The following is a 26982-nucleotide window of genomic DNA, read 5'->3' on the forward strand; positions in this document are numbered from 1 at the left end:
AGAGATTTAAAAGGATTTATCGTCAGCTCCGAACCACCCAAAGCTGGGAACAACCAACTGTAATCAGTTCATCACCGCAGTGCGCCAAAGAAAAAATTCCTACACAGCCGCCTGCACTTAAGAAACGATTCCAGGGCGAAGGTTTTGGTTGTTTTGAAAGTGGGTTGTATGGGCCTGAGAATCATAGAATTGGAGACTTGGACGGGACCCTCAGCGGTCATCTAGACCAACCCCAGGCCGTGCAGGCATCTCAGCTACAGCACCCATGACAGATGGCCGTAAAGTCGGATCCAAAATGGTTTGGATGCCAGTTTACATGGGTGGACATGTTGCACATAACTGCTATTTTCCTTTGGTCCTTTAAAGTCTTAACCAGTGTTTCTCAAAAACCTGGGTCCCCAGCCATTGCTGGAACTACAACACCCATCATCCCTAGCTAGTAGTCAGGGATGATGGGAGTTGTAGTCCGACAACCGCTGGAGACCCAAGGGGCTGAAGCTGATCTTGAGCCTCAGGCCCCTTGACTTGCACTAAGCCCCGGGTCCCAGACATTTCACTGCAATGGCAGTTGCAGCAACCAGGGAGAGTGGATGGTCACAAGACTGGAGTCTATGGACCAGAATTACCCGTTGGGTAGGTTTCCTCTGTTACCGGAAAAATAAAGGCCAAGCCTACAGGCTGCTGATTTGCTCCAATTTACTCTGGTTGGTGTCTTTACTTTTTGTCCAAGGGAGCCCTCGGATTTTTCCGGTAACACCTCCACAAGGATCTTGGCTGTTCCTCAGAGATTGGCTCATGGTAGCCACACCTATGAGGTTTCCCTAATGGGCAATTCGGAATTGCAAAAAAAAAAAAAAAAGACTTCACGCACAAGGCTAAACTGGGTTAATATATAACAGAAGCACTCGACTCCAGAGCCTTGATGAGAGACCTGGACGTTTACTCAAAGCGAACAATCTCCTGCAACAAAAAAATATGTGAAAGGGGCCAGCTCAGGAGCAAATGTTTGGCTATACCAGTTATATTGACCTATCAGTCAGCTTTTTCTAGTAAAAGGGGGGGGGGGAATCACAGGCAATTCTGCCGCCGCCCCCCCCCCCCACCTAGAAAGTGTAAAATCTCACAAACAAAGACCCAAACACACCACCTAAGAAAAAGCACATTTCTCCTCCGGGCTGTTTGTTGACAAAACGCTAATATGATCATCTTTGGATGACTAAACCCAACAAAGATTGCCAGAAGGAGCTCAAGGGGAAAACCTTGCTCTACAGCTATGCAGAGTACGCCCAGGGGAAAGTTTCTCCCTCGTTTTAGGGATTTAACAAAGAGTTCATGTCCTTGAGGACTGAACTAGTACTCTCATTTGTCTGTTTGGGGTTCAAACTGTCTCAGGGAACATATCCACCAATCCACAACCACCTTCCTCCAGCCTCTGAGATTAACCAAGAAAAACCTGCGTCTACCAGGAGCAGGGCCTGTGCTGTGGTGGCCCCTGAAAATAACTGAACGCTTCTCCTTCGGACGTTCACTGAAGCAAAAATGCTCCGATTCTTTCAAAGCCCTGAAAGTTGAATTTCTCTCATCCCCTGCCGCTGATACTTCTTTTTCTGTTTAGTTGTTTTTTTTTAATTAAAAAATTAATTGCTTTTTTTCCTAGACCACCCTGGAAACTTTGTTAAAAAGTAGCACGTCAGCCACCACCACCCTCCAGACGATTTGGACTACAACTCTCATCACAGCCATTTTGGCTTGGATCGATTATTATTATTATTATTAAATTTATAGGTAAAGGGACCCCTGACCGTTAGGTCCAGTCATGGCAGACTCTGGGGTGCGGTCATCTCGCTTTATTGGTCGAGGGATCCGGCATACAGCTTCTGGGTCATGTGGCCAGCATGACTAAGCCGCTTCTGGCGAACCAGAGCAGCGCACGGAAACGCCGTTTACCTTCCCGCTGGAGTGGTACCTATTTATCTACTTGCACTTTAACGTGCTTTTGAACTGCTAGGTTGGCAGGAGCAGGGACCGAGCAACGGAGCTCACCCTGTTGCGGGGATGCGAACCGCCAATCTTCTGATCGGCAAGCCCTAGGCTCTGTGGTTTAGACCACAGCGCCACCCGCGTACCACCCTATATCCGAGGGTCTCAAGTCGGTTCACAGAATAAAATTACAGTGGACGCTCGGGTTGCGAACGTGTTCCATGCAGGATGCATGTTCGCAACCCGCGTCTGTGCAAGCGCAGGTTGCAATTCAGCGCTTCTGCGCATGCGCGACCGCCGAAACCCGGAAGTAACCCGTTCCGGTACTTCCGGGTTTCAGCGGTCTGCAACCCAAAAAAACGCAACCTGAAGCAGCTGTAACCCGAGGTATGACTGTATAGAGCTAGACAGGGTGGGCTCAAAGGATCAGCTTTCGGCTTAACAGCCGGACACACCGATCCACTGTGTCACTGCGGATATGCACATTGTAACTACACAGGGAGCTGAATCTGGAGCAGGGCAGGAGTAGAACCCAGAACCTTAGAAGGGGAGAGGCTATAACTGGCCCTGCAATAGAATTCCTGACTCCCATCAGCCCCAGCCAGGACAGCTAGTGGTCAGGGTTAATGGGAAATGCAGAGGAACAGCTTCCCCACTCAAGAAGGGGGGGAGCAACCGTCAAAATCATTTCTTAAAAAACAGGAACAGAAACTCCCGGTTCCCTCTCACATTTTTCAAACTCTCCTCCCACAGAAGCGTTCCCAGGCATGTGATGACTGACACGCTCCCCGCCGCAGATGCAAGCACTTTGCTCCAGGGTAAGGTGCCGAGAGTAAAATTCGTTTTTCCATATGAGGAAAAAGCCCCGGTTTATTGAAGTGAGCCACCGGGAGGCTTTTTCCGAGCACGGTTTCACATCCAACACTTCTTTCCCCAGCTCTGCCTTCTGAACAGATGCTTCCACCGTACACAATGACCTCTGCATCAACCCTATGCCCTATGCATCGCCAACACTTACAATAATAATCTGCATATACTGCCCACCGAGTCAAAATTCATCGCCATAATGTTTGGTGTTCTTTTAAAAGTTTTGAAATGGCATGAAATCATGGCTAGGGACAGGCTGTATTTCCAGGTCTCCTGGCTCTGTCCAGCCTCTCTGGCCGCTGCCACAGAATCAACGCCATTTTAGGATGTGTTATGGAAGGGTAGATTATTGGGTTGTCTTCGTTTTGGTTTTTAATTATGCATTTTATACTGTGATTTTATGTTGTGAACTGCCCTGAGATCTATGGGTACAGGGTGGTGTACAAATTTAAGAGTCGTACCTTGGTTCTTGGGGGACGTGGGTGGCGCTGTGGGTTAAACCACAGAGCATAGGACTTGCCGATCAGAAGGTTGGCTGTTCGAATCCCCGCAACAGGGTGAGCTCCCGTTGCTCGGTCCCTGCTCCTGCCAACCTAGCAGTTCGAAAGCACGTCAAAGTGCAAGTAGATAAATAGGTACCGCTCTGGCGGGAAGGTAAACGGCATTTCCGTGCGCTGCTCTTCTTCGCCAGAAGGGGCTTAGTCCTGCTGGCCACATAACCCGGAAGCTGTACGCCGGCTCCCTTGGCCAGTAAAGCGAGATGAGCGCCGCAACCCCAGTGTCGGCCACGAATGGACCTAATGGTCAGGGGTCCCTTTACCTTTACCTTACCTTGGTTCTTGAACAGAATGCATTCTGGGAGTCCATTCAACATCTGGAACTGTTCGAAAACCAACACGCAGCTTCTGATTGGCTGCAGGAGAGTCCTGCAGCCAATTGGAAGCCGCGCCGGACGTTCGTCTTCCGAAAATCAATAGGAAACCAAAACGTCCACTTCCGGTTTTCGATCGTTCAGGAGCTGAAACGTGCAAGTTCCAAGGCATTCAGCATCCAGGGTACAACTGTAAATGGAATTAAGAAATAAACATGCAGACCTAGTTCACACGCTCTTCCCCCAGAGTTTTGTTGCAAGTTGGGGGTCAGGGGGAGAACAGCAGGAATCAGGCCTCAAATCCTTCAAGGCCTCAACATCGCATGTCTCTTTCGCTCTGTGATAAGAATTTTAAGGTCTTAAAGGTAAAGGTAAAGGTACCCTTGCCCGTACGGGCCAGTCTTGACAGACTCTAGGGTTGTGCGCCCATCTCACTCAAGAGGCCGGGGGGCAGCGCTGTCCGCAGACACTTCCGGGTCACGTGGCCAGCGTGACATCGCTGCTCTGGCGAGCCAGAGCCGCACACGGAAACGCCGTTTACCTTCCCGCTAGTAAGCGGTCCCTATTTATCTCCTTGCAACCGAGAGTGCTTTCGAACTGCTAGGTTGGCAGACGCTGGGACCAAACAACGGGAGAGCACCCCGCCGTGGGGATTCGAACTGCCGACCTTTTGATCGGCAAGCCCTAGGCGCTGAGGCTTTTACCCACAGCGCCACCCGCGTCCCGCGTTAAGGTCTTAGATGTTCATAAATGTACCAAGCAAACACGTAAACCACACGTCTGAAGCAGCACAGAAAGACAGTCCGGAAACCATTTTGACTCCTAAGCTGACCAAATGTTTCTCTGCAAGGATGGAGGAGGTGAAAAAACCCTTCCTTGTTACAGGAATTTAGTAATCACCATTTCAAAGGGTGACAGATTACCAGGAAAGGCAATCAGATACGGCATTATCAGAAAACCTGGCATACAGGAAAAAGAACAACATTCAAGTTTCTGCTGTAGACCACCTTTTCTGTGATGTAGGTATGATGTTTGTGGGGGGTGGTCTTGGGTTACACTCCTTTTGTGATGTATGTATGATGTATGGAGGTCATAGCTGTCAACTTTTCCCCTTTTTCAGGGAAATCCCCCAATTCCAAATAGGATTCCTCGCAAGAAAAGGGAAAAGTTGACAGCTATGATGGAGGGGTGGTCTTGAGCTCCAGGGCAGGGAATTTAAAATGTCTATATAAGGACGGGCACACCTTTGTTCTGGGTCCTCCTCCTTGCCTGCGTCTGGGGGGAGCACCCTGTTGCAACAGATCAATAAAGATCAGGCTTACGAGCTGCTTTGCTTCTCAATATTCTCTGGTTGGCCTCTGTTATTTTCTTCTACCAATAGCGAACCTACGTAAGGACTGTATATGGGCTCTTGGATACCCCATAAGGGAAAAATGGCAGATTTTGTTTACAACAGCTCACAACATATCACGTGTGGCAGAAAAGCACAGCCGGCTCGCTCCTTCAAGGAAGGTTGCAGGCTGGTTGTAACTGATGCAACCAAACCGCAGTTCATTTTGCAGGCGGTCCAAGCCTGCGACAGGCCAGCCCGCAATTGATTCCGATGCTTTATCAATTACATGCTATTATAGCCTTGCCCAGGGGGCTATCTGTGATTTAAGTGCTCCTCCTAACAAAGGCAGTCAGCTATGACAGAGCCTTTGAAAGACGCCCAGCCCGTGCACTATCAGCCTCCCCCCCCCAAAAAAAAGGATCCGATCTTACGCAGGACCGACTAAGCACTGCATTTCCCTGAGATCTGGAAAAAGAGAGGAATGCACAGCCCTGAACTTTTTTTTTTTTAAAAAAATAATATTTATTAGAAGTTTAAATGTTACAGAAAATAGAGCACAAAAAAGAACAAAAGAAAAGAAAAGAGAAAAAATTACATAAAAAGAGAGCAAAAAGAAAAAAAAACACAATACATCAAAACACAAAAAACCCCAAAAACAATTAAAAACACATCCAATATTTATCCTTATCTTTCATTAACTTATTTCCTCGACCTCCTCACACCTCCCTTTTTTGTATTCCAGTTATTAACTATATCAGCAAATCCTTTCCATCTTTCACTGCTTTCTATCATTTAGTTATCTTAATTTATTTTAACCTTATCTTACCATGGAAACCTTAAAATTTATTTATACTTAGCTCCTTATAATATTTCTACTAAAGTCATGTAATTTCATTCCAACATTTCCTAACATTCATTAATTTTACAATATTTCTCTAAATAGATTTTTTTTAAAAAAAATTCCAATCTTCTTCCACCGTCTCTTCTCGCACAGCCCAGAACTTTCTAACCACTCCAATCGCTGTTTGTTAGAAACCCGAGGTGGCGAAGTGACCCCAGAACACAGCGTCCTGATGGGAAAAAATCCCTCTCCTCCTTGCATTGCAAGCCTCCGCCACAATAACAACAACATCCCCTGTGGTTTCTCAGATCCGCGTTGGAGCTGTTCGGGCTGTTTGCTCAGACGCCGGGACGGATGCCAGCCTTCAAAGCACACAACCCAACCTTGTGATCCTGATAGGGGAGTGTGAACTTTGCCCCGTGCTGAAGCCAGTGGGCTTAGTTCACAGAAGCGAAAGTTGCAGCGCGAAAACATGGGCCACCCCAAAGCCATGAATCCTAATTGCATGTTCCTTTGCTGCTCCCAGAGCTTCCCATGTTTGACAGCCTCGTTCTCGTGGTTTTCTACCAGCCAGGCAGAAGCCAAATGGTGTTTAGTCTGTGCTGGTTTCCACAGTCTTCCCTGCAGGGAAGCATGGACTTCCCATCCATTTCCAATCCAGCAATGAGGAGCTGAGTCAACGAAATCGAGAAGCTCCAAGTTCAAGTCCACAGAGGTCCTGATCCTGCCTGAAAATTGCTTCTAGGGACCACATGGAAGGCTGGTAGCTGCCCACACCTCCTCCAGATTTCTACCTCACTCCTTCTCTCCTAATAATAATAATAATACTTTATTATTTATACCCCGCCCATCTGGCTGGGTTTCCCCAGCCACTCTGGGCAGCTTCCAACAGAATATTAAAATACAAAAACCTAATAAACATTAAAAGCTTCCCTAAACAGGGCTGCCTTCAGATGTCTTCTAAAAGTCGGGTAATTGTTGTTCTCTTTGACATCTGACAGAAGGGTGTTCCACAGGGCGGGTGCCACCACCGAGAAGGCCCTCCACCTGGTTCCCTGTAGCTTTGCTTCTCGCAGGGAGGGAACCGCCAGAAGCCCCTCAGAGCTGGACCTCAGTGTCCAGGCAGAACGATTGGGGTGGAGACGCTCCTTCAGGTATACTGGGCTGAGGCCGTTTAGGGCTTTCAAGGTCAACACCAACACTTTGACTTGTGCTCGGAAACGTACTGGGAACCAATGTAGGTCTTTCAAGACCGGTGTTATGTGGGTCTTGGCAGCCGCTCCCAGTCCCCAGTCTAGCTGCCGCATTCTGGATTAGTTGTAGTAGAATCCGGACACCCTCGTCGGCAACAAACAGAATAGATGCTGGCAGCTTATATGAGCGGAACAAGAAGAGCAAAAGACACCAACGCTGCCAGAATATGATGGCCTCTTGATAATGTTGGGGGGCTCAAAGTTTTGCAACACGAAGGGGCTTTGGCCCCCAGCCCATGTGGCCTGTCACAAACAGTGGATCCTGCCTCAGGTGCCATTCTAGGGGCTCTCAAGCCTGGTTGTTTACTCAGATCTTCTCATACTGAAAGACGGTCAAGCTCCAACTATAGCTGTTTTTATAAATACGAACTTCCAAGATGGAGCGGGAGGAAGCAAGCTTGCTCCATCTTCCATGTGACAGCCCTTGAGATATTTGAAGATGGCTCATATCTCCTCTCAGTCTCCTCTTTTACAAGCTAAACACACCCAGCTCCTTCGACTGTTCCTCATAAGGCTTGGTTTCCAGACCCTTGATCATCTTGGTTGCACGTTCCAGCTTGTCAACATCCTTCTTAAACCGTGGTACCCAGAATTGGACACCAGGTGTGGTCTGACCAAGGCAGGATAGAGTGGTACCATCACTTCCCTTGATCTGGACACTAGACTTCTGTTGCTGCAGCCTAGAATAGCGTTAGCTTTTTTTGCTGCTGCACCACACTGTTGAGCTTGTGGTCCACACAAAAACCCCTAGATCCTTTCCACATGTACCGCTAGTAAGCCAGGTGTCCCCCAGTTTATATTTCTGCATCTGGTTCTTCCTGCCTAACCACAGAACCTGACATTGGTCCCTACCGAAACTCATTTTGTTAGCGAATATTTTCCGTAAGCGGAATCCTGCACATTTTGCAGTTTTTCCCTGTGCTTCTGCAGAATCGCACCATTCGCGTGAGCTTGATTATAACCTTGCTTTTCATCTCTGCTACTAGAGATACACGTCATACGTGCCTTCAGCTAACCAGCTACTTAAGGAGAGTAATACTTAAGGAGAGCATTAATAATACGGCAGCACAGCTCAGACATAGCCACACCAGAATCTGGAATTTCACCTGCTCTCTGGGATTTATCACTCCGCAAAGCAGCATCTCAGGCTGGACTTTGCATCGTATGTGTGATTTTGTGGAAAGGAACCGGTTCACAACCATCCATAACTAGTGGGAGCAAATTCCTGCATTCCAGGGGGTCGGATGAGATTACACTTCCAAGTCTCTAATTCTACGATTCCATGAATTCAGATGCACAGTGAAATCCTATACCCATCTACTCAGAAGCAGGGCCCAGTAACTTCAATGGGGCTTACTCCCAGGTAAGTGGGTATAAAATTGCAGCCTCGGGGATCTTCTTCGGCCAAGATTGTGAAAGGATCTCCTCCCCAGGCTGCTAGGGAAATATCTGCCGTTTGCAAGAAGTGCACATAGACATGTGTGTAACAGATATTCTCCCGAGAGAAAGGGATATGGATGTTTTCTGGGGGACTGGTCAATACGAGGTCAGAGATTAAGGAAAACTAATACAAGCTCTTTGACATATTGCAGAGGGAGCTTATTGAATCAAGGCCTTGGTGGGCTACAGTACAGAACCCTCAAGAGCCCATGTCTCTGAGACACATGTCTGTCTTATTATTGATCGTTGCAAGCCGCTCTAAAGGGCTTTTATGGCTGAAGGGCAGAGGGAGAAATACACCAGCCCACCAATCAAATGAATAAAACAAAATGGCCGGCCGACTCTCAGCCCTGACCACCTGATGGGAGCCATGGTCCAACAGCAGCAGCCTGACTAGAGCTGGCAACTTCCAGATGTTTTTGACTGCAGCTCCCATCAGCCTCATGGGAGAGGTAGTCCCAAACATCACGAAGGCGCCAGCTGGGGCAAAGCTGAGCTGGTTTCCATACTCACAGAAAGGCTCTCGACATTTAGCAACCCTCTCTACCCCAACATCCAGAAGCGACACCCGTCGTCGCCTTCCAATCAGGACCTATTAATTTCCCTGCCTTCCCCCACTAGCCAGGAGAGCAAATTTGCTTCAATGTCTGAATACGTTCCCTTCTAACAAGATGACATGTGAGCCTGCCCCAAATCCGGCTGTCACATTGAAAACAGTCATATTTTATGCCCTGGGAAGGAGGGGTGGAGGGAAAAGAAGACGAAACCAGACAAGTTTTAAGCAACTCCCCACGCTGGGGTTGGAAATATGAGCTAGGGAGGAGCAGCAGCCATTTTTACAACAGCAATATATTTCAACCACGTTTTCAGAAACGTAGCGAAGCATGACGAAAATACGTGTTTGGAGGGTTGCTAGGCTGGAAGCAAAAAAAAAACCAGTCTCCTGTATCTGCCACACACAAACATAGCTGTCAACTTACAGATTTGAAAATAAGGGACCAGCAGCCTTGAAAATAAGGGACCAGCAGCCAAAATCAGGGATTTTAGTCAACCAGCTGAAATGCGAAGTTAAAAGGGACCAGATAATTTTGGAGAGCGGCGCCGGTTTTTAGCCCTTCGTTTCAAGAGGTTGCTGCTCAAGACACCAGCTGATGAAACACTGCAATTAAAGAACTACAAGCAGCAACCACTTTTCGCGCAAAACGAAGTCCAAGCTACGAAGATGCTGCTGCAGTTCTGCATCTTTTCTCTCGTGCTCCATCTGCAGCTCTCAGTTCCATCAGGTGGGGCGGGAGGAAGAGGGGGGGGGAAGAGCGCCTGAAGTAAACCCACAGATCAGACCATCTATGCTAGTCTACCATTACAAATCTATGGGAGAAGCGATTGCGGTCCTTCCCTTGTAGCCCTTGGAACACCTGCCTCCGCCTCCTCCTCCTCCTCTCTCTGAACTGCTTTCTCCATGGTTGCCCTCGCTCTCCTCTCAAGGCTCCTCAGCAATTCATAGACCATGCCAGGCTGCCCATCTCATCTGGGTCCTTCGGTGGCACAGCCGCAGTACGTCCTAGTGAGCGTGGCGGCATAGGGCAGAGGGGAGGCCCCAGGCAGAGACGCTCAGGGGGAGGATGGTGGCGGAAGGGCCCAAGGCTCCCGCCAGTCCCGGCAGGGAGGGGCTCCCGGGGGCCGAGGCTGGTGAGAGGGGGCCGGAGGGGGGTGGGCTGGGCAGCCAAGCAACACAGTTGGAGCCTCCCTCCTCCCTAGCCGGCAGGGAGGGAGGGAGAGGAGCTGCTTCCTTTGAAACCCGGAAAATTTAAGGGACATCATCAATAAGGGACAGCAGTGGGACACGGCGCTGGGATAAGGGAGTATCCCGCCAAATAAGGGGCAGTTGACAGCTATGCACACAAATACACAAGAAAAGAAATCGCATCAGTCGCAAACCAATTAAACCAGCACCGCCACACTCTCCTTTCTCCTTCCTGAGGAAAATGAAGACTTACCTGGCATCTCCTTTCGAAAGGTTCGTGTTCACAGGATGAAGGATAACTTTGTTTTCGTCCACATCCACCACACATTTCGTATGCAGGTCTATTTCTATTAGAAACAAAAAAAGAGGGGAAGACAAGAGGATGTCAAAAGCCTGCCTTAAAATCAGAGGCGTTTCGTGGTGCTGCTGGAATATTTCTGCTGAGCTTCCCAATTCACCCAGATGCTTGAAAGTCAGGTTAAAAGATACGGCTAGTTTTGCGCTGCTCTTATTTAGTTGCTTGATAACCTACAACACACGTCATAATTATTAACTGCAACAGTCAACGGCGCCCTTCCTTGCAGTTCAAAAGTTGTATATTCCTATCCTATTTTCATTTTCATAAAAATCATTGCTTGTATATACCGTTCATTGTGCTCCTCCCTTCCTCAAGTTAAAGCTATATCTATAAGTTTGATTTCTCTCTGAAGCTATTATTATTATATCTGTTTTACAGATCAAGAAGGACGCAGTGACTCCTGTGTGCTGCATGGCTTATTTTGTTTCGTTAACAGAGTTTCATAGGCCACAATTGTTTTAATGATGACTTGTAAATGTTTCACAGATGATTTGCCATCTATTCTGTGTAATTTACGCTGCATTTGTGATGTTCTGGGATGTTACTGCTATTTATCTTTTGCCGCTTTGTGATTCATTTGAAGGAAAACATAGCAAATCAAACAGAAATATAGCGAATCAAATCGGACGAAAATGTCTTTCATACGCCGGTGTTCATTCACTGATCCTCCTGCTGATGTGTTTTAATATCAATCTTTCCATACAGATTTTTGGCCTCTTGGGTCCTGTTTGGCCCCCACCCCCTGGCGCAAACTAAGGGCCTCACACTGACTGCTCACCCACATTGTCGCAGGCAGCTGCATGTGGGTTCATCTCCAGCTTCGCACTTGGCCACAGAAGCTCCTGGGTTGTTCCAGCAGCGTTCCCCCAGTTATATAGAGATGCCACCAGGAAAGGACTTGCGGAGCGATTTGCAGCTGGCAAACGAGCCCCAAAGGCTGGCACAGTGGGCAGGAAGAGGGGCAAAGGGCTTCCACACAGCTGTTTAGCCAGATATTGGCCCAAGGCAAGCGAGAAAGCAGCAAAGCAGGCCTCTGCCCCACCAGTGCCACACGGGCGTAAAAGAAGCCTAAGTCCATACACACCAAGACTCTTGAAAATTTAAGAGTTTCTGGATAAGACTCTTACAGAACAACTGCAACATCGTGGTTCCTGCATTGCAGGGGATTGAACAGTTCTGTGATTCTACATCCACCACGAAAAAGGCATGCGATTTATTCCTAATATATTTTCTATGAACTTCCGGCTGCTCCTGCCCAAGCCTCCATCCCCATGGATGAAGGTTGCTTTAACAAAGCCGCGCTAAAAACAAAATCAAACTTGAAAGGTCAATGTTGGCCCCCGAAAAGAAGACCTCCAAGGGAGTCTCTGGCTTTTACGAGCCTCCAGGTAGGCTATAGCATAACAGCAGGTGCAGTGCAGAAGAACAACATGGTGGATATGTTTGGGACTACAATTCCCATCAAGCCTCAGCAAGCACAGGGTCATAGTCCAAGATATATGGAGGACTGGTCAGAATACAGATTAGAGCAGCCTTTCTCAACCTGTGGGTTCCCAGATGTTGTTGAACTACAACTCCCATCACCCCTAGATAGAAAGTCCAAAGCTCAGGGATGATGGGAGTTGTAGTCCAACAACATCTGGGGACCCACAGGTTGAGAACTGCTGGATTAGAGAGAAGGCTGTTGCAGAAGATCGTGCCCAACTCCGGTCTACGTCTTTGCACAAGAAACCAGAGCAGGTGCCTCCATTTCATTCCCATTGTTTGAAGACCTTGTTGTCTTGATATGGTCCAGGCTGAACAACTGGAGACCCCCATCCCTGCCTCTCTCTCCCTAAATAAAAACTGGTCTGCCGTATCAACAGAGCAGCATAGGAACGGACTGAACTGAATCTCGTGGAAATGACAGGAGTGGATTTGATCAGATCTGACACGGGGCAGTGGTTAGGCTAGGGCCTAACTCTGGGCGGCTTCCAACAAAGATGAAAAATACACTAAAATGTCACATATTAAAAACTTCCCTGAACAGGGCTGCAAATGGAATCGAATAAGCAAATGGATGGATTCCGTCACTGTCCCCAACACTTGCCCATCACGCCCACAGAACAGGGTCTCCTAACCCTCTCTCCCACCCAACCAAGGCCACTGTGACAGTTTCAGCTTTCCGGTGGGTCCGTGCCCCTTCCTTTCCCTGCTGCGCTGAAGGTAAACACCAAGACGACAAATTCAGGATGACAAGGCCTCGGGGGCATAGCCAGTCCACAGGCCAGTAGGGTGTGGAGGCAGATGGAAAATATGGCGAGACATTTCTGAAATCACCAGGCTATGCACCGAGAATAACGCTTTCCCTGGGTTTTCTCCGGGAAATGCAAATAGGTTTTATTTCCACTTCTGAGTGTCCCTTTGAAGTGCACACCTGCTATGGCGGTTAATCTACCATTGCCTTCCCTCCCACCTCCAATCTGTCACTAATTGGGATTTTTAAGTCGCTAGGCTGTAAGCTTTCAAATGCAGGAGGTGAGGAACGTGCTACACACTGTTCTACTGCAAAGGCATGGGCGGGGGGGAAATCCCAAGATTTCCAAATGCCGAAGCACCAACGAAGCATGCTGGTAGTCCTCATGAATTTGGATCCCTCTTGAGGCTGGTTCCCAAAAAGAAATTGGATTCCCGGAACTAACCCCACTCTGCCTTACGGAGCGTAGCATTGGCGTCCGAAGGAGGCTTTCTGATAGAAAGTTTGGGTTTGGGTTCCTTTAACAGGTAACCTGGCCATGAGAAAAGCCATTTGTAGATAAGGAATATCTCAGGAAGGGGAAAGGGTTGGGTGAGAGGAGGGGGCTACCACGGGTCCTAAAAGGAGCTATTCTTTCGCTTCACCGAAACTGAAAGAAAATTCCATCCCGAGATAATTATCGGCTTGCTATGCTTGGAAAAAGCCACGGGTGTCAAATTCCCATCACCACCTTGGGAAATATTCGCTACAGGTGTAGCCTAGACATCAGTCCACACAGGAAATGACGGCCCCTTTCCATTCAACGGACACAGCAAGGTCAGAAGAAACGCTGGAAGATCCTACATAGGAGGTTGCTGGTTTGGGATGAGAATGCAGAAAGTTGAGGTTTGTCCCCAAATCCCTATACATCTAGTAAGTGAGGTATACTTCTTCGGTACCTTTGATCTTCCGTAATTATATGGCCATTCAAAAAACATTTGGAATTAGCTATTTCATTTCAGGAAGAGTACTTAACATGCATTTCAAAATACCTCTCACATAAGCCACAGTGCCGTTCATTACCTGAGAACCATTTTTAATTTTGAGAGAGGCGCAATTTTCCACAATGGTGAGTTCTGGCTCCTAATATCAGCGTAAAGGTAAAAGGACCCCTGACCATTTGGTCCAGTCGTGACAGACTCTGGGGTTGCGGCACTCATCTCATTTTTTGGCCGACGGAGCCGGCGTACAGCTTCCGGGTCATGTGGCCAGCATGACTAAGCTGCTTCTGGTGAACCAGAGCAGCGCACGGAAACACTGTTTACCTTCCCGCCAGAGCGGTACCTATTTATCTGCTTGCACTTTGACGTGCTTTTGAACTGCTAGGTGGGCAGGAACAGGGACTGAGCAACGGGAGCTCACCCCGTCACGGGGATTCGAACCGCCGACCTTCTGATCGGCAAGTCCTAGGCTCTGTGGTTTAACCCACAGCGCCACCCGCGTACCCAATGTCAGTGTAGCAAAAACCCAACAGATTTTTTCGATGCAGATGTCTTCAAGCATGTGGCAAAAAGCTAAGTTTGCTGGGGATGGGGATATGGACACCCTCCAAACCCCGTTTATAAATAAGCAAAAACTATACTGACAGGCTGCTACGCTGGCTGCCTACAGACAGATGTTGTTGTTCCCCAGCAATCTGGTCCACACAGCTTACAGTGGTGCCTCGTGTTACGGACAGAATCCGTTCCGGAGGCCTATCTGTAACGTGAAACACCTGCAACTCGAAGCGCCACGTCTGCGCAGGCGCACGATGCAATTTGGTAACTTCTGCGTATGCGGCGAAATCCGGAAGTAACCCATTCCAGTACTTCCAGGCTGCCGCGGGATGCAAGATGAAAACACGCAACCTGAAGCAGATGCAACATGAGGTATGACAGTATTTCAAGCTGGCATCCTGCAGTCTGGGGTGGCCTGCCTTTCACAGGGCGAGGTATCCCCTCCAACTCCATCCTCGCCTCTCCACTTGTGGCAAGTACCAGCAGGGTTGGTGGCAATGCCCAACAGTGTACATTGCGCTGTTAGAATGTGGCATCGGCCCACCCGTGGATTAGACTAGAACATTATTACATGCAGCTACTATTGAAATGAAACAAAGTACAGAAGCACAGAAAATGAGTACGTCTAAAGAGAAGATTTCAACTGTGAAACTAGAACGGCTGCTGTTAGCCTGGAGAAGAGGAGGTTAAGGGGTGATATGATAGCCATGTTCAAATATATAAAAGGATGTCACATAGAGGAGGGAGAAAGGTTGTTTTCTGCTGCTCCAGAGAAGCGGACACGGAGCAATGGATCCAAACTACAAGAAAGAAGATTCCACCTCAACATTAGGAAGAACTTCCTGACAGTAAGAGCTGTTTGACAGTGGAATTTGCTGCCAAGGAGTGTGGTGGAGTCTCCTTCTTTGGAGGTCTTTGAGCAGAGGCTTGACAACCATATGTCAGGAGTGCTCTGATGGTGTTTCCTGCTTGGCAGGGGGTTGGACTCGATGGCCCTTGTGGTCTCTTCCAACTCTATGATTCTATGAACTTTCCCCCCTTGGGGAAGCCTTCATCAGTTCATTGGCTGGAGAGCCCCTGCGATTAGTCAAAATTTCTTTGTACTAAGTAAGATTTCAGGATTACCTCCTAAGGTCCAGACACCCTCTGCCAGTTTGGCCTGACTGCTGCCAGGCACAAACTGAAAGGTCCACTATAAAGTATGCCATGCTCTCCTGTAGCTGTACGGTGCAGAAAAACCATCACAGTGTTCAAAACTCACATATATAAGCCAGGCCCAAAATGGCTCCTTAAACCAAGCTTGCAGTCGCCAAAACACAATGTCTAGTTACCATCTGGGGGCAAGGCGGTTCAAAAGTTTGCTTTTTCAAATGACGGACTGACTGTGATTATGAGCTAAACGTTTGGCTGGTTCAGATGACGACCTTGAGCTAGGTTAAGAAGAAAAGTCAGTGACGCAGACCGTTCATAACGTAGGAATATTCTTCACAACTGTGAGCAGGGTGGTGCGGTGGGTTTAAGGGAAGAGAAGTGACAACAATGAACTATGACACTGTTTACCGCTGCTGCTCAGGCTGCACAGAAAAAGCAATTTGGTTCCGGAAACCCATTCCAATTGTGCAGGTAAAATCTAATAATAATAATAATAATAATAATAATAATAATAATAATAATTTATTATTTGTACCCCGCCCATCTGGCTGGGTTTCCCCAGCCACTCTGGGCGGCTTCCAACAAAGATTAAAAATACATTAAAATGTTACACATTAAAAACTTCCCTGAACAGGGCTGCCTTCAAATGTCTTCTAAACATCAGATAGTTCTTTATTTCCTTGACATCTGACGGAAGGGTGTTCCACAGGGCGGGTGCCACCACCGAGAAGGCCCTCTGCCTGGTTCCCTGTAGCTTTGCTTCCCGCAGGGAGGGAACCGCCAGAAGGCCCTCGGAGCTGGACCTCAGTGTCCGGGCAGAATGATGGGGATGGAGACGCTCCTTCAGGTATACTGGACCGAGGCCGTTTAGGGCTTTCAAGGTCAGCACCAACACTTTGAATTGTGCTCGGAAACGTACTGGGAGCCAATGTAGGTCTTTCAAGACCGGTGTTATGTGGCCTCGGCGGCCGCTCCCGTTCACCAGTCTAGCTGATAGAATTCTACAGGATGGGGCAATAGAGCATGAAAACAGTCAAGATCCAATGATCCCCAGATGGTGGGCGTGTCTGGCGCCATCCCAGCACCGCCCAGGCATCTTCACTTGGTCACAAGTGGTCAAAAGCCAGGTGCAAAATTTCGAACACTCATCACAAATGGTGGATGGATTGCATTTCGTCTGGTCAGTCTGGCTACCAGCCTAAAGAAGACTGCACAAATTCCTGGAAAAGAACGCTATCCGATGGCTGTGCCCGACCTCGACATCTGCAGGCTTCGGAATACCAGCTGAAGGAAACTGCAGGAAAGGAGAAGGCTCTCACGCACGGATCCTGTTCGTGGGTTCCCCACAGGAATCCAGTTGGCCGCTGTGAGAAGAGGATGTCGGACTACATGGGCCCCTGGCCTCATCCTGCAAGCCCTCCCTAGATGTCCAATCTTCCCATGAAACATACACTCTTCAGCCAGCCTCTGAAGAACCTCAGGATTCCCAAGACTGAAAACCACAGAGACTGAACATTTGGGTCAAATTTGGCCTGGCAGCCAATGCTTGAAGATCAGTTCTCCCACAGAGGTTTATTATTATTTATTCTTGATTTCTGGAATTAAAGCCCGCTGCTTGGAGCAAACGGATGCCAGTTGGCATTCCAAAAAGAGAGAGATTCGAAAGCAGCAGCACCGGTTAGGGAAATCAAGTTACACGAGACAACCACATCTCCAATCCATTTCTCCCACCAGCACATGCTGTTTTCCAAGTGCCTTTGCTGAGTGAAAATTGAACTGACTCCACGGCGGCTGGAGGGGAAAGGAGAGGAGAGACTACAGAAAGCCTTGCATGGAAGAAGCTGCAGAAAGCGCCAACCAAGGGCACAATCCGGTGGAAATTTCTGCCGCCGAAGCTGCAGAAGGGAAGCTGTGTGAGAACAGCGCTCTTGTTCTCGCAGCATTTCCCTTCATCTACGCAGCTTGAAGAACGGCCTGAAGATGTTCCCCTTGGATCGGGCCCAAAGTCAACAAATGTGGCTGGAAGGATCGCTCCCGAAGTTTCAGAGACTTGCAGAGCAACCCGTTTTGCGTTGCCCTTTGGAGAGCCAGTGTGGTGTAGTGGTTTAGAGCGGTGGACTCGTAATCTGGTGAACCGGGTTCGCTTCCCCGCTCCTCCACATGCAGCTGCTGGGTGACCTTGGGCCAGTCACACTTCTCTGAAGTCTCTCCACAGAAACGTATGATAAATGAATTAAGAAGCAGGTCTCCAACTTCAAGAGTGGACAAAAAGGTGAGTTTGAGAAGACGGAAGAAAACTGGCTTCTGTTCAGCCAGAGACACTCTCTTCCGAAGCCAACCTTACAATAAAAGTCTGGGTTACAATTTTCATAAAATTTTCAGACCGTGGTAATTAGCTGGTTAATTATGCATGGGTACATCTGCCGGGGAACATACAATACTTGCACCCAGATCTCCGCAGTAAGGAGAGTCAGAAAGGCAAAAGGTGCTCCAATTTTGCCTTGCCTCAGGAGGGTGGGGGCGAGGAGGTCAAAACCACTGAAAGAGGAATCTGCCCTAAGTATTTGGGATAAGGTAAACAAAATTTTCAAATAATAAAGAGGCGTCACTTCTTGCTCTCGGCTTAATCGTTCTTCTGCTAAGTAATTGCACGCAATGAAAAGGCAACTCGCCCAGCAATTTTTCGACGCAGCAATTAAAAGGTATTATTGCTGTGTTATAAATATGCGCCATTCATCCATTTTAATGTTTCGGGCAGCCGTGAATTAAAGGCACAGGAGAAAGGTAGTCAAAGATGGGGGAGAGGGAAGAGATGGAATCATCAAATTGGAAAGTTGGAGGGCCCCCAAAGGGCATCTAGGCCAACCCCCTGAATAATAATATAATAATAATAATTTATTATTTATACCCCACCCATCTGGCTGGGCTTTTCCCAGCCACTCTGGGCGGTTTCCAACCGAATATTAAAAACAATACAACATCAGACATTAAAAACTTCCCCAAACAGGGCCACCTTCAGTTGTCTTTTAAAAGTAAAATAGTTGTTTGTTGCCTTGACATCTTCTGGGAGGGCGTTCCACAGGGCGGGTGCCACTACCAAGAAGGCCCTCTGTCTGGTTCCCTGTAACCTCACTTCTCGCAATGAGGTAGCCGCCAGAAGGCGCTCGGAGCTGGACCTCAGCATCCGGGCAGAACGATGGGGGTGGAGACTCTCCTTCAGATATACTGGACCAAGGCCATTTAGGGCTTTCAAGGTCAGCACCAACACTTTGAATTGTGCTCAGAAACGTACTGGGAGCCAATGTAGATCTTTCAGGACCGGTGTTATGTGGTCTCGGCGGCCACTCCCAGTCACCAGTCTAGCTGCCACATTCTGGATTAGTTGCAGTTTCCAAGTCATCTTCAAAGGTAGCCCCACGTAGAGCTCATTGCAGTAGTCCAAGCAAGAGATAACTAGAGCATGCACCACTCTGGCGAGACAGTCTCTGGGCAGGGAGGGTCTCATCCTGCTTACCAGATGGAGCTGATAAACGGCTGCCCTGGACACAGAAATGACCTGCATCTCCATGGACAGCTGTGAGTCCAGAATGACTCCCAGGCTGCACACCTGGTCCTTCAGGGGCACAGTTACCCCATTCAGGACCAGGGAGTCCCCCACACCAGCCCGCCCCTGTCCCCCAAGAACACTACTTCTGTCTTGTCAGGATTCAACCTCAATCCGTTAGCTGCCATCCATCCTCCAACCGCCTCCAGACACTCACACAGGACCTCTAAGCCATCTTGAAATGCAGGAATCGCAGGTGAAGAATGCTGGACAGGTGGACATCCAAGCTTTGTCTAAACCTTCTGAGGTTTAGACTGTCGAACAGCTCTTACTGATAGGAACAGACATGTGGACTCCAAAGCTACAGAAGTTTCTCTCAAAATGGGCATAATTGCCTCACAAGTGCAAGAGACTTTCAGGAATCCCGATGTTGTTGCAAAGCTTTTATTAGGCACTGCTCTATTTTTAAGCATGCTGAAACAAACTACACAGGGACATGTCTGCTTCCCCATTGCAGAGTTTTCCAAGATTTCATTTCTCCTGCCGTGCAAGCTACTTTACAAGGGCACTCAGAGCCAATAAAACGAACTGTGTTAAAAAACCTCCCTGGTCTTCAGAAAGAAAAAGGTAATTGAAGGCTGCCACTTTGTTTAGAAGCAGATTAACGAACGTTCAAAAAGGAGAGAGATAGCAGTCACGGGAGACTTCCCTGATATTTGCTGAGACTCATACCCTGCCAAGAATGTAAAGTCCAACGAATTCCTCCATCGACCTCGCTGACAATTTCATTTCCCAGAAGGCGGAAGAAGCAACAAGGAAATCATCTGTCCTGGACCTGGACCTCAGCAACAGGGAGAAATTGATCGACGAAGGGAAAGTACTCGGAAACTTGGCAGGAAGTGATCATGTCCTTTTGGGTTTCGTGATACAGAAGCAAGGGAAAGCGGATTGTAGTCAGACATGCACTCTGGACATTAAGGCGGCCAGTTTTAAAATGAGATTAAGGCTGGATGGCCACCTGCCATATATGAACGAGTTGAGATTCCTGCCTTGCAGGGGGTTGGACTAGATGACCCTGGAGGGCCCATTCCAACTCCACAATTCTATGATTCTACAATTCCAAGCATAACTACCGTATTTTTCGCTCCATAAGATGCACCTAACCATAAGACGCACCTAGTTTTTAGAGGACGAAAACAGGGAAAAAATATTCTGAATGAAACAGTGGATGTATGATTTTTGTGGTTCATGCTGTGGCCACAGACATGATATGTGATTTGTCGGTGAGTTTGGGTTAGCCCAATGCAAAAATCCTGAGAATCCATGTAGATCCGTGCTTTGTAACCACGTTTTTGCGCCACTGTGGCCCCACGAAACAGTGGATGTGTGTGTTTTTGGTGCAGGCTGTAGCCATGGACACGCTATGTGATCTGATGGTGAATTTGGGGTGACCCAATGCAAAAATCCTGAGGATCCATGGGCTTATACCTCCCCCCTCCCAGGCAGCCTCCTTTATCTCTAGCTCCCTTATCTCCCTCCCCGATCGCTTGGTGATTAGCGGCTTTGTTTCAACACACACTTCCCTCTTTCAAAAAAAAAATAGCATGATCTGGGCAATTCGGCTCCAGGGACCACACAATCATTCCATAAGACACACAGACATTTCCCCTTACTTTTTAGGAAGAAAAAAGTGCATCTTATGGAGCAAAAAATACGGTAAGCCTAAGAAGACTCCAACTTTTCACCTTTCAGCTCGTATCCATGTACGCGTTGGTCCCCTTCCCGTTTCAGAGGCATACAACACAAAGTCGACACAGCCCTGAAACAGCAGATGCAAGCGACAGAAACAGGAGTTGTGCGGGAAAGGGAGTTAACCATCTTGTGTAAACAGGTTTCTTGGTTCAAGCAGGGAATCTAGTGCACACAGTATAATTAAACACCAGAACAAACACAGAGGAGGTGGCCCCGTGGAAGGACAAGCAATTTCATTCCTCTCCATCCTAAATTGCCCGGCTGAAAACTGGCAATTCAGATAAGGCGCCGCGGTACCCTTTTACAGCGTGGTTGGGGAAACTCCAGGGCCCAAGGGGAAAGCAAATTGAACCCTCTAGGGCAGGGGTCAGCAAACTTTTTCAGCAGTGGGCTGTCCCTCAGACCTTGTGGGCGGCTGGACTATATTTAAAAAATAAATAAAAATGAATGAATTCCTATGCCCCACAAATAACCCAGAGGTGCATTTTAAATAAAAGCACACATTCTACTCCTGTAAAAACACCAGGCAGGCCCCACAAATAACCCAGAGATGCATTTTAACTAAAAGCACACATTCTACTCATGTAAAAACATCAGGCAGGCCCCACAAATAATCCAGAGGTGCATTTTAAATAAAAGCACACATTCTACTCATGTAAAAACACACTGATACTCAGACCGTCCGCTGGTCGGATTTAGAAGGCGATTGGGCCAGATCCAGCCCCCGGGCCTTAGTTTGCCTGGCCATGCTCTAGGGCTCCCATTCTGGCACGTGGGGGCACCCTACTCCTCCCCCCCTCAAGGGACACGGCTTGCACCCTGCCTTGAGTTTCTCTGTCTGCAGGAATGTGTCCTTGAACTCTGATACTGGCACTGACTGAACAGAGGAATTTGTGTCTGTGTGCTCATGCACACTAAGCCAGTGTTTCTCAAACCTGGGTTCCCCCCTCCCTGCTGCTGTTGGACTACAACTCCCAACATCCCTTTCTAGCAGGTCAGGGATGATGGGAGTTGTAGTCCAACAACAGCTGAGGACTCAAGGTTAAGGTTAAGGGAAGATCGAATTTACATTTGTCGCTCTGACCACCTTTGCCTCTGGCCCCAATCGTCACTACTAAGCAGCCCCCGGAAAGTCACCCAGAAGGGTGGAAAATGCTCCTTTTCCCTGTTGTGCGCCTTGACGTTCCAGTGCAACACACAGAACTGTGGTTTGTTGCTTCTGATTCAGTTACTCCCTAAATTTGTATCCCACCCTCCCCTCCTAAAGGAAGCCAGAGCAGCAGTGCTACAAATGCATGCACTGGGCTCACAGCCTACCCTCTCCACCTCCAGAGGAGTCCTGCTTGCAGCCACGCCAGAGGAAGAAAGGCAAGGGAGCAGGGAGCCAAAGTTCATGCAATGCTCAACCACGGTTTAGGGTTACATCCAAACACAGCTGGAAGGGCTGGGAACACCCCATGTCTGAAACCCTGGAGAGCTGCTGCCAGCCCGTGCAGGCAATGCTGAGCTGAATGACTCACAGAACAGAATTTCGTAGAATCGTACAGCCGGAAGGGGCCCACCAAGGGTCATCTAGTCCAACCCCCTGCAATGCAGGGATCTTTTGCCCAGTGTAGACCTCGAACCCACAACCCTGAGATTAAGAGTCTCACACTCGGTACTGAGCACCTTCCCAATATTCCTAAAAGTGCATTGTACAGAAGGATGGCAAGCAACTTTTATGAAATATAATATAATATAATATAATATAATATAATATAATATAATATAATATAATATAATATAATATAATATAATATAATATATATTATAATAATATAATATAATAATATAACTTTTATGAATAATAATAATAATAATAATAATTTATACAATGCCCACCTGGCTGGGCTTCCCCAGCCACTCTGGGCAGCTTCCAACCAAATATTAAAATGCAGTAATGTATCAAACAGTAAAAGCTTCCCTAAACAGGGCTGCCTTCAGATGTCTTCTAAAAGTCTGGTAGTTGTTGTTCTCTTTGACATCTGGTGGGAGGGCGTTCCACAGGGCGGGTGCCACCACCGAGAAGGCCCTCGGTGCTGGACCTCAGTGTCCGGGTAGAATGATGGGGGTGGAGACGCTCCATCAGATATACTGGACCGAGGCCATTTAGAGCTTTCAAGGTCAGCACCAACACTTTTAATTGTGCTCAGAAACGTACTGGGAGCCAATGAAGATCTTTCAGGATTGGTGTTATACGGTCTTGGCGGCTGCTCCCAGTCAACAGTCTAGCTACCGCATTCTGGATTAGTTGTAGTTTCTGGGTCACCTTCAAAGGTAGCCCCACACAGAGCGCATGGCAATAGTCCAAGCGGGAGATAACCAGAGCATGCACCACTCTGGCGAGACAGTCCGCAGGCAGGTAGGGTCTCAGCCTGCGTACCAGATGGAGCTGGTAGACAGCTGCCCTGGACACAGAATTGACCTGCGCCTCCATGGACAGCTGTGAGTCCAGAATGACTCCCAGGCTGCGCACCTGGTCCTTCAGGGGCACAGTTACCCCATTTGGGACCAGGGAGTCCTCCACACCTGCCCGCCTCCTGTCCCCCCAAAACAGTACTTCTGTCTTGTCAGGATTCAACCTCAATCTGTTAGCCGCCATGAAACTTTGTCCTGGTTTACAAACAATGATTAATACTGAAGATCCCGGTTACTAAGCCAACATTCACTCAGATGCCCCAACCTCCCAATTTCTGGGAACTGTAGTTTGAGCTAACTAGCACCATCATGTTGTGGAAGTGAGCTCAGCCTTGACGCTCATCCCTGGCTGCTAAACTGTGGTTTGGAAAACCCAGGAAACACGTCTAGACCGGGTCTCCGAACTGTTTGTTGCCACCAAACCGCTGGGTCCTAAATCGAAGCCTGGACCTTGAAAGGTGAAATGCACCCTGGAAGGCGGAAGAGTTAAAAAGGAGGGAGCTTTGAACATATGGCCCTAAGGAATGAAGTATTTGTAGCCCAGGGGGCAGAGATCACTAAGCTATCTTCTTCTGATAAGGCTATTGTTAGATGGAACAATGGCATGCCTTAGACACCATTCCCCCAAAGTGACGGAGCCTTGGTGCATGCCACATTCAAAGAGAACAGAGGCGGGATTGATGTAGGAAATAATGCATCCCTTCCCCCCCCCCCCCAACCCCGGAAAAATCTGCCAGTTTAAAGAAGCTATGGGCAACCCTCCCCTGGTCACATGCATGCGCAAGTTTCAGATGTAAAAATAGATCTACGTTCTGATAACATGTGCCGGAGCAGCATAGTATTGTGCTTTGGGGGTTTGGAATTTTTAAAAAAACAAAGGTTAAGAGAGGCCGACTTTGGTCCTATAGCCATCTTTTCTCTGCTTAATGTACATTCTGAATATTTTGCGCATTTAGAATTCGGAAAGGGCACGGGCGTCGGAAGGAATGAAGCGAAGCTCCGACAGACGCAAGCCTGTTTAGTCTTCTGGTTATAATCGGTTTCACACTTTTAAGGAAGGGGGTTCCTTAACAGTGGCATAGCGTGGGGGTGCAGGGGGGGGCCGGCCGCACCGGGCGCAACATCTGGGGGGGGGCGCTCGCACTCGCAGCTCTCTGCCCCTACCTGGCTCACTCACTCTCTCTCACTGCAGTGCTGGCTGTGCGAATCCGATCCGAGCCGCCGGGTCACCGCCCACTGTGGAGGGGAGGGTGCCAGGCGTGCGGTGCGGTGCAGAGAGAGAGCGAGGGACTATCTGGGGGGGCAGCGGGGGGGGCGCAAATTACTTGCCTTGCCCCGGGTTAGGGGGCGCAAATTACTTGCCTTGCCCCGGGTGCTGACAACCCACGCTACGCCACTGTTCCTTAATATCCCCCAGCCAAAGCCTGAGAGCCGTCATTGCTCTTGCGATGTCTCGTAAAATCCCCTTGTAAGGAGAAGAGGCGGAAAGCTTATTTGGGGGAGAAAGAACAGGTGGGCAGGTAAAGCTTGCGTCAAAGCCCCCCACCAACACACCCCTGACCCCCAGTTCAGGAGAGGTGGTAAAAGTCGCTGCTTTCTGACCCACTTCAATGTGGGAGCCCCTCGCCTTAGGTCTTCCAAGTTTGCGCCAGCAATTTAGAACCAGGAGAGGAGAATGTGCTGGGCATGCCAAGGGTGAGGAGGGCATTTTCGGGCCGGGAGGTGGGAACCTGCACCCGATCAATAGCATTTTTGGAAGGCCAATGGAAGGAAAGGAGGCAGCGGGTTGATGCTGTAAAGGGGCCTTTTTGCGCTCTGTTGTGGGGTTGGGGGGACGGGGACGAACCTGTTTTGCCCCAAAGCCCAATTTGATATTTCTTGACTTGCAAGCTTTACAAGCCTGGCAGCTTAGCACAAAAGCTATTCAGAAGAGGGATCTTCTACCCCGGCTCAGGAGCACAAATGTTAAAAAGCCAGCGTATCAATAAGTAATAAGGAAACAGATGTTCTGCAAGCTCAGAGATGAAACCTGCCTGTCTGGCCCCTTTGCCCTCAGGTGATGACAAATCCACAATAGTAATTTTTTGTTTAAAACACACACACACACATTCAGGAGAAAAAGCTTCCAAGGTTTCACACCCATCAACGTTCCCGTTGCAAAAACTTCAGCAAACCACCACTAAATTATTATTACCATGGGCAACATTCAGCGTTTAGCCACCCTCGGAACAAACCTAATGGTTTTGGTTGATTTCAATGGGTCTACTCAGAGTACAAGCGATCCTGGATATCACCCAATTACACGGCATTTCGGCATGTTTTTCCATGCCTTATCTTGTTGCAAACTTTGCAATAATTCCGCATAGTGAGTTGCAGAGCCCTTGCAGGGCTCGGTCGGTACAGCTTGAGACTTTTTATGATCAGGGTTGTGAGTTTGAGTCGCACATCGGGCAAAAAGATCCCTCCACTGGAGGGGGTAGGACTAGAGGGGCCCCCCCCTCGAGCGTCCCTTACAACTCCACGATTCCATGAGAGTTCATGGCCAGCGCAAGTCCCAAATTTCCACTCCAGCACAGCAAAAACAAACAGGCAATCTCAGCCCACACCAAGTGTTTGCTAATATGCAAAGCTTGTCTCTTTGAAATACGAATTTCCTTGCCTTTGAGCCAGGAAGGCAAGTTTCAGGAGTGCTCTGATGGTGTTTCCTGCTTGGCAGGGGGTTGGACTCGATGGCCCTTGTGGTCTCTTCCAACTCTATGATTCTAAGGGATGAAGATAGCAGCAGACTTGCTTTGGGGGCATGTCTATACCTGTTGGGTGGGGAGGGAAAACCCTTTGTTTTCAAAGGTGCATTAGAACTCTCTGTGTGGGGTGTTATGGGAGGGTGTGAACCTCTGCAGGGGGAAATGTCCTGCTCCTTCTGGGGTGGTTTGTCCAAATCTGGTGTCTACCCAAACCCTTAGCATGTGACAGCAACCACATCCCAGGACACAGCTTCAACTGGCCAGCTAAACCAGATGAAGGCAGCCAACGGGTCTCAAAGCCTCAGAAGAAGAAGAAGAAGAGGAGGAGGAGTTTGGATTTGATATCCAAGCTTTACCATTACCCAAAGGAGTCTCAAAGCGGCTCACATTCTCCTTTCCCTTCCTCCCCCACAACAAACACTCTGTGAGGTGAGTGGGGCTGAGAGATTTCAGAGAAGTGTGACTAGCCCAAGGTCACCCAGCAGCTGCATGTGGAGGAGCGGGGAAGCGAACCCTGTTCGCCAGACTACGATTATACCGCTCTTAACCACTACACCACACTGGGCTCTCAGGGTGTTGGGGATTTCCCGTGTGAGAAAACAGGGCGGATGGAACGGATGAGGCCAAGAGTGGGTCTTGTGGTCAAGAAGGTGGTTTATGCGTGTGCTATAGAGGGAAGTGAGGGGCACATGGGGCTCTGGGAAGGGAGCCCACCTAGGAGAAGGAAAACTCTGGTCCTAAATCTCCACTGCTTTGCAGAGCATCTTCAGGAGGAGAAAAGGCCAAGGAGAAAACGCTATGCAAATCTGGAGTAGAGTCCATAAGGCGGTTGGATGGCACCTTGTACACCTGCAACTCCTGCAACCAAACTAGCG

The 26982-nt window shown here is 48.6% G+C and overlaps 1 protein-coding gene across 1 annotated transcript in view; it reads right to left on the reverse strand.

The window, feature by feature from the left end:
- Nucleotides 1-26982, reverse strand: part of KIF13B (kinesin family member 13B) — a 184690-nt gene that overhangs the window by 154315 nt on the left and 3393 nt on the right. The window contains 1 exon segment of the mRNA XM_083432843.1: nucleotides 10583-10676. Within this exon segment, the coding sequence (XP_083288969.1) occupies nucleotides 10583-10676 (94 nt within the window).

The sequence above is a fragment of the Podarcis tiliguerta genome (assembly GCF_965153285.1).
Source record: "Podarcis tiliguerta genome assembly, chromosome: 3".
Lineage (NCBI taxonomy): Eukaryota > Metazoa > Chordata > Lepidosauria > Squamata > Lacertidae > Podarcis > Podarcis tiliguerta.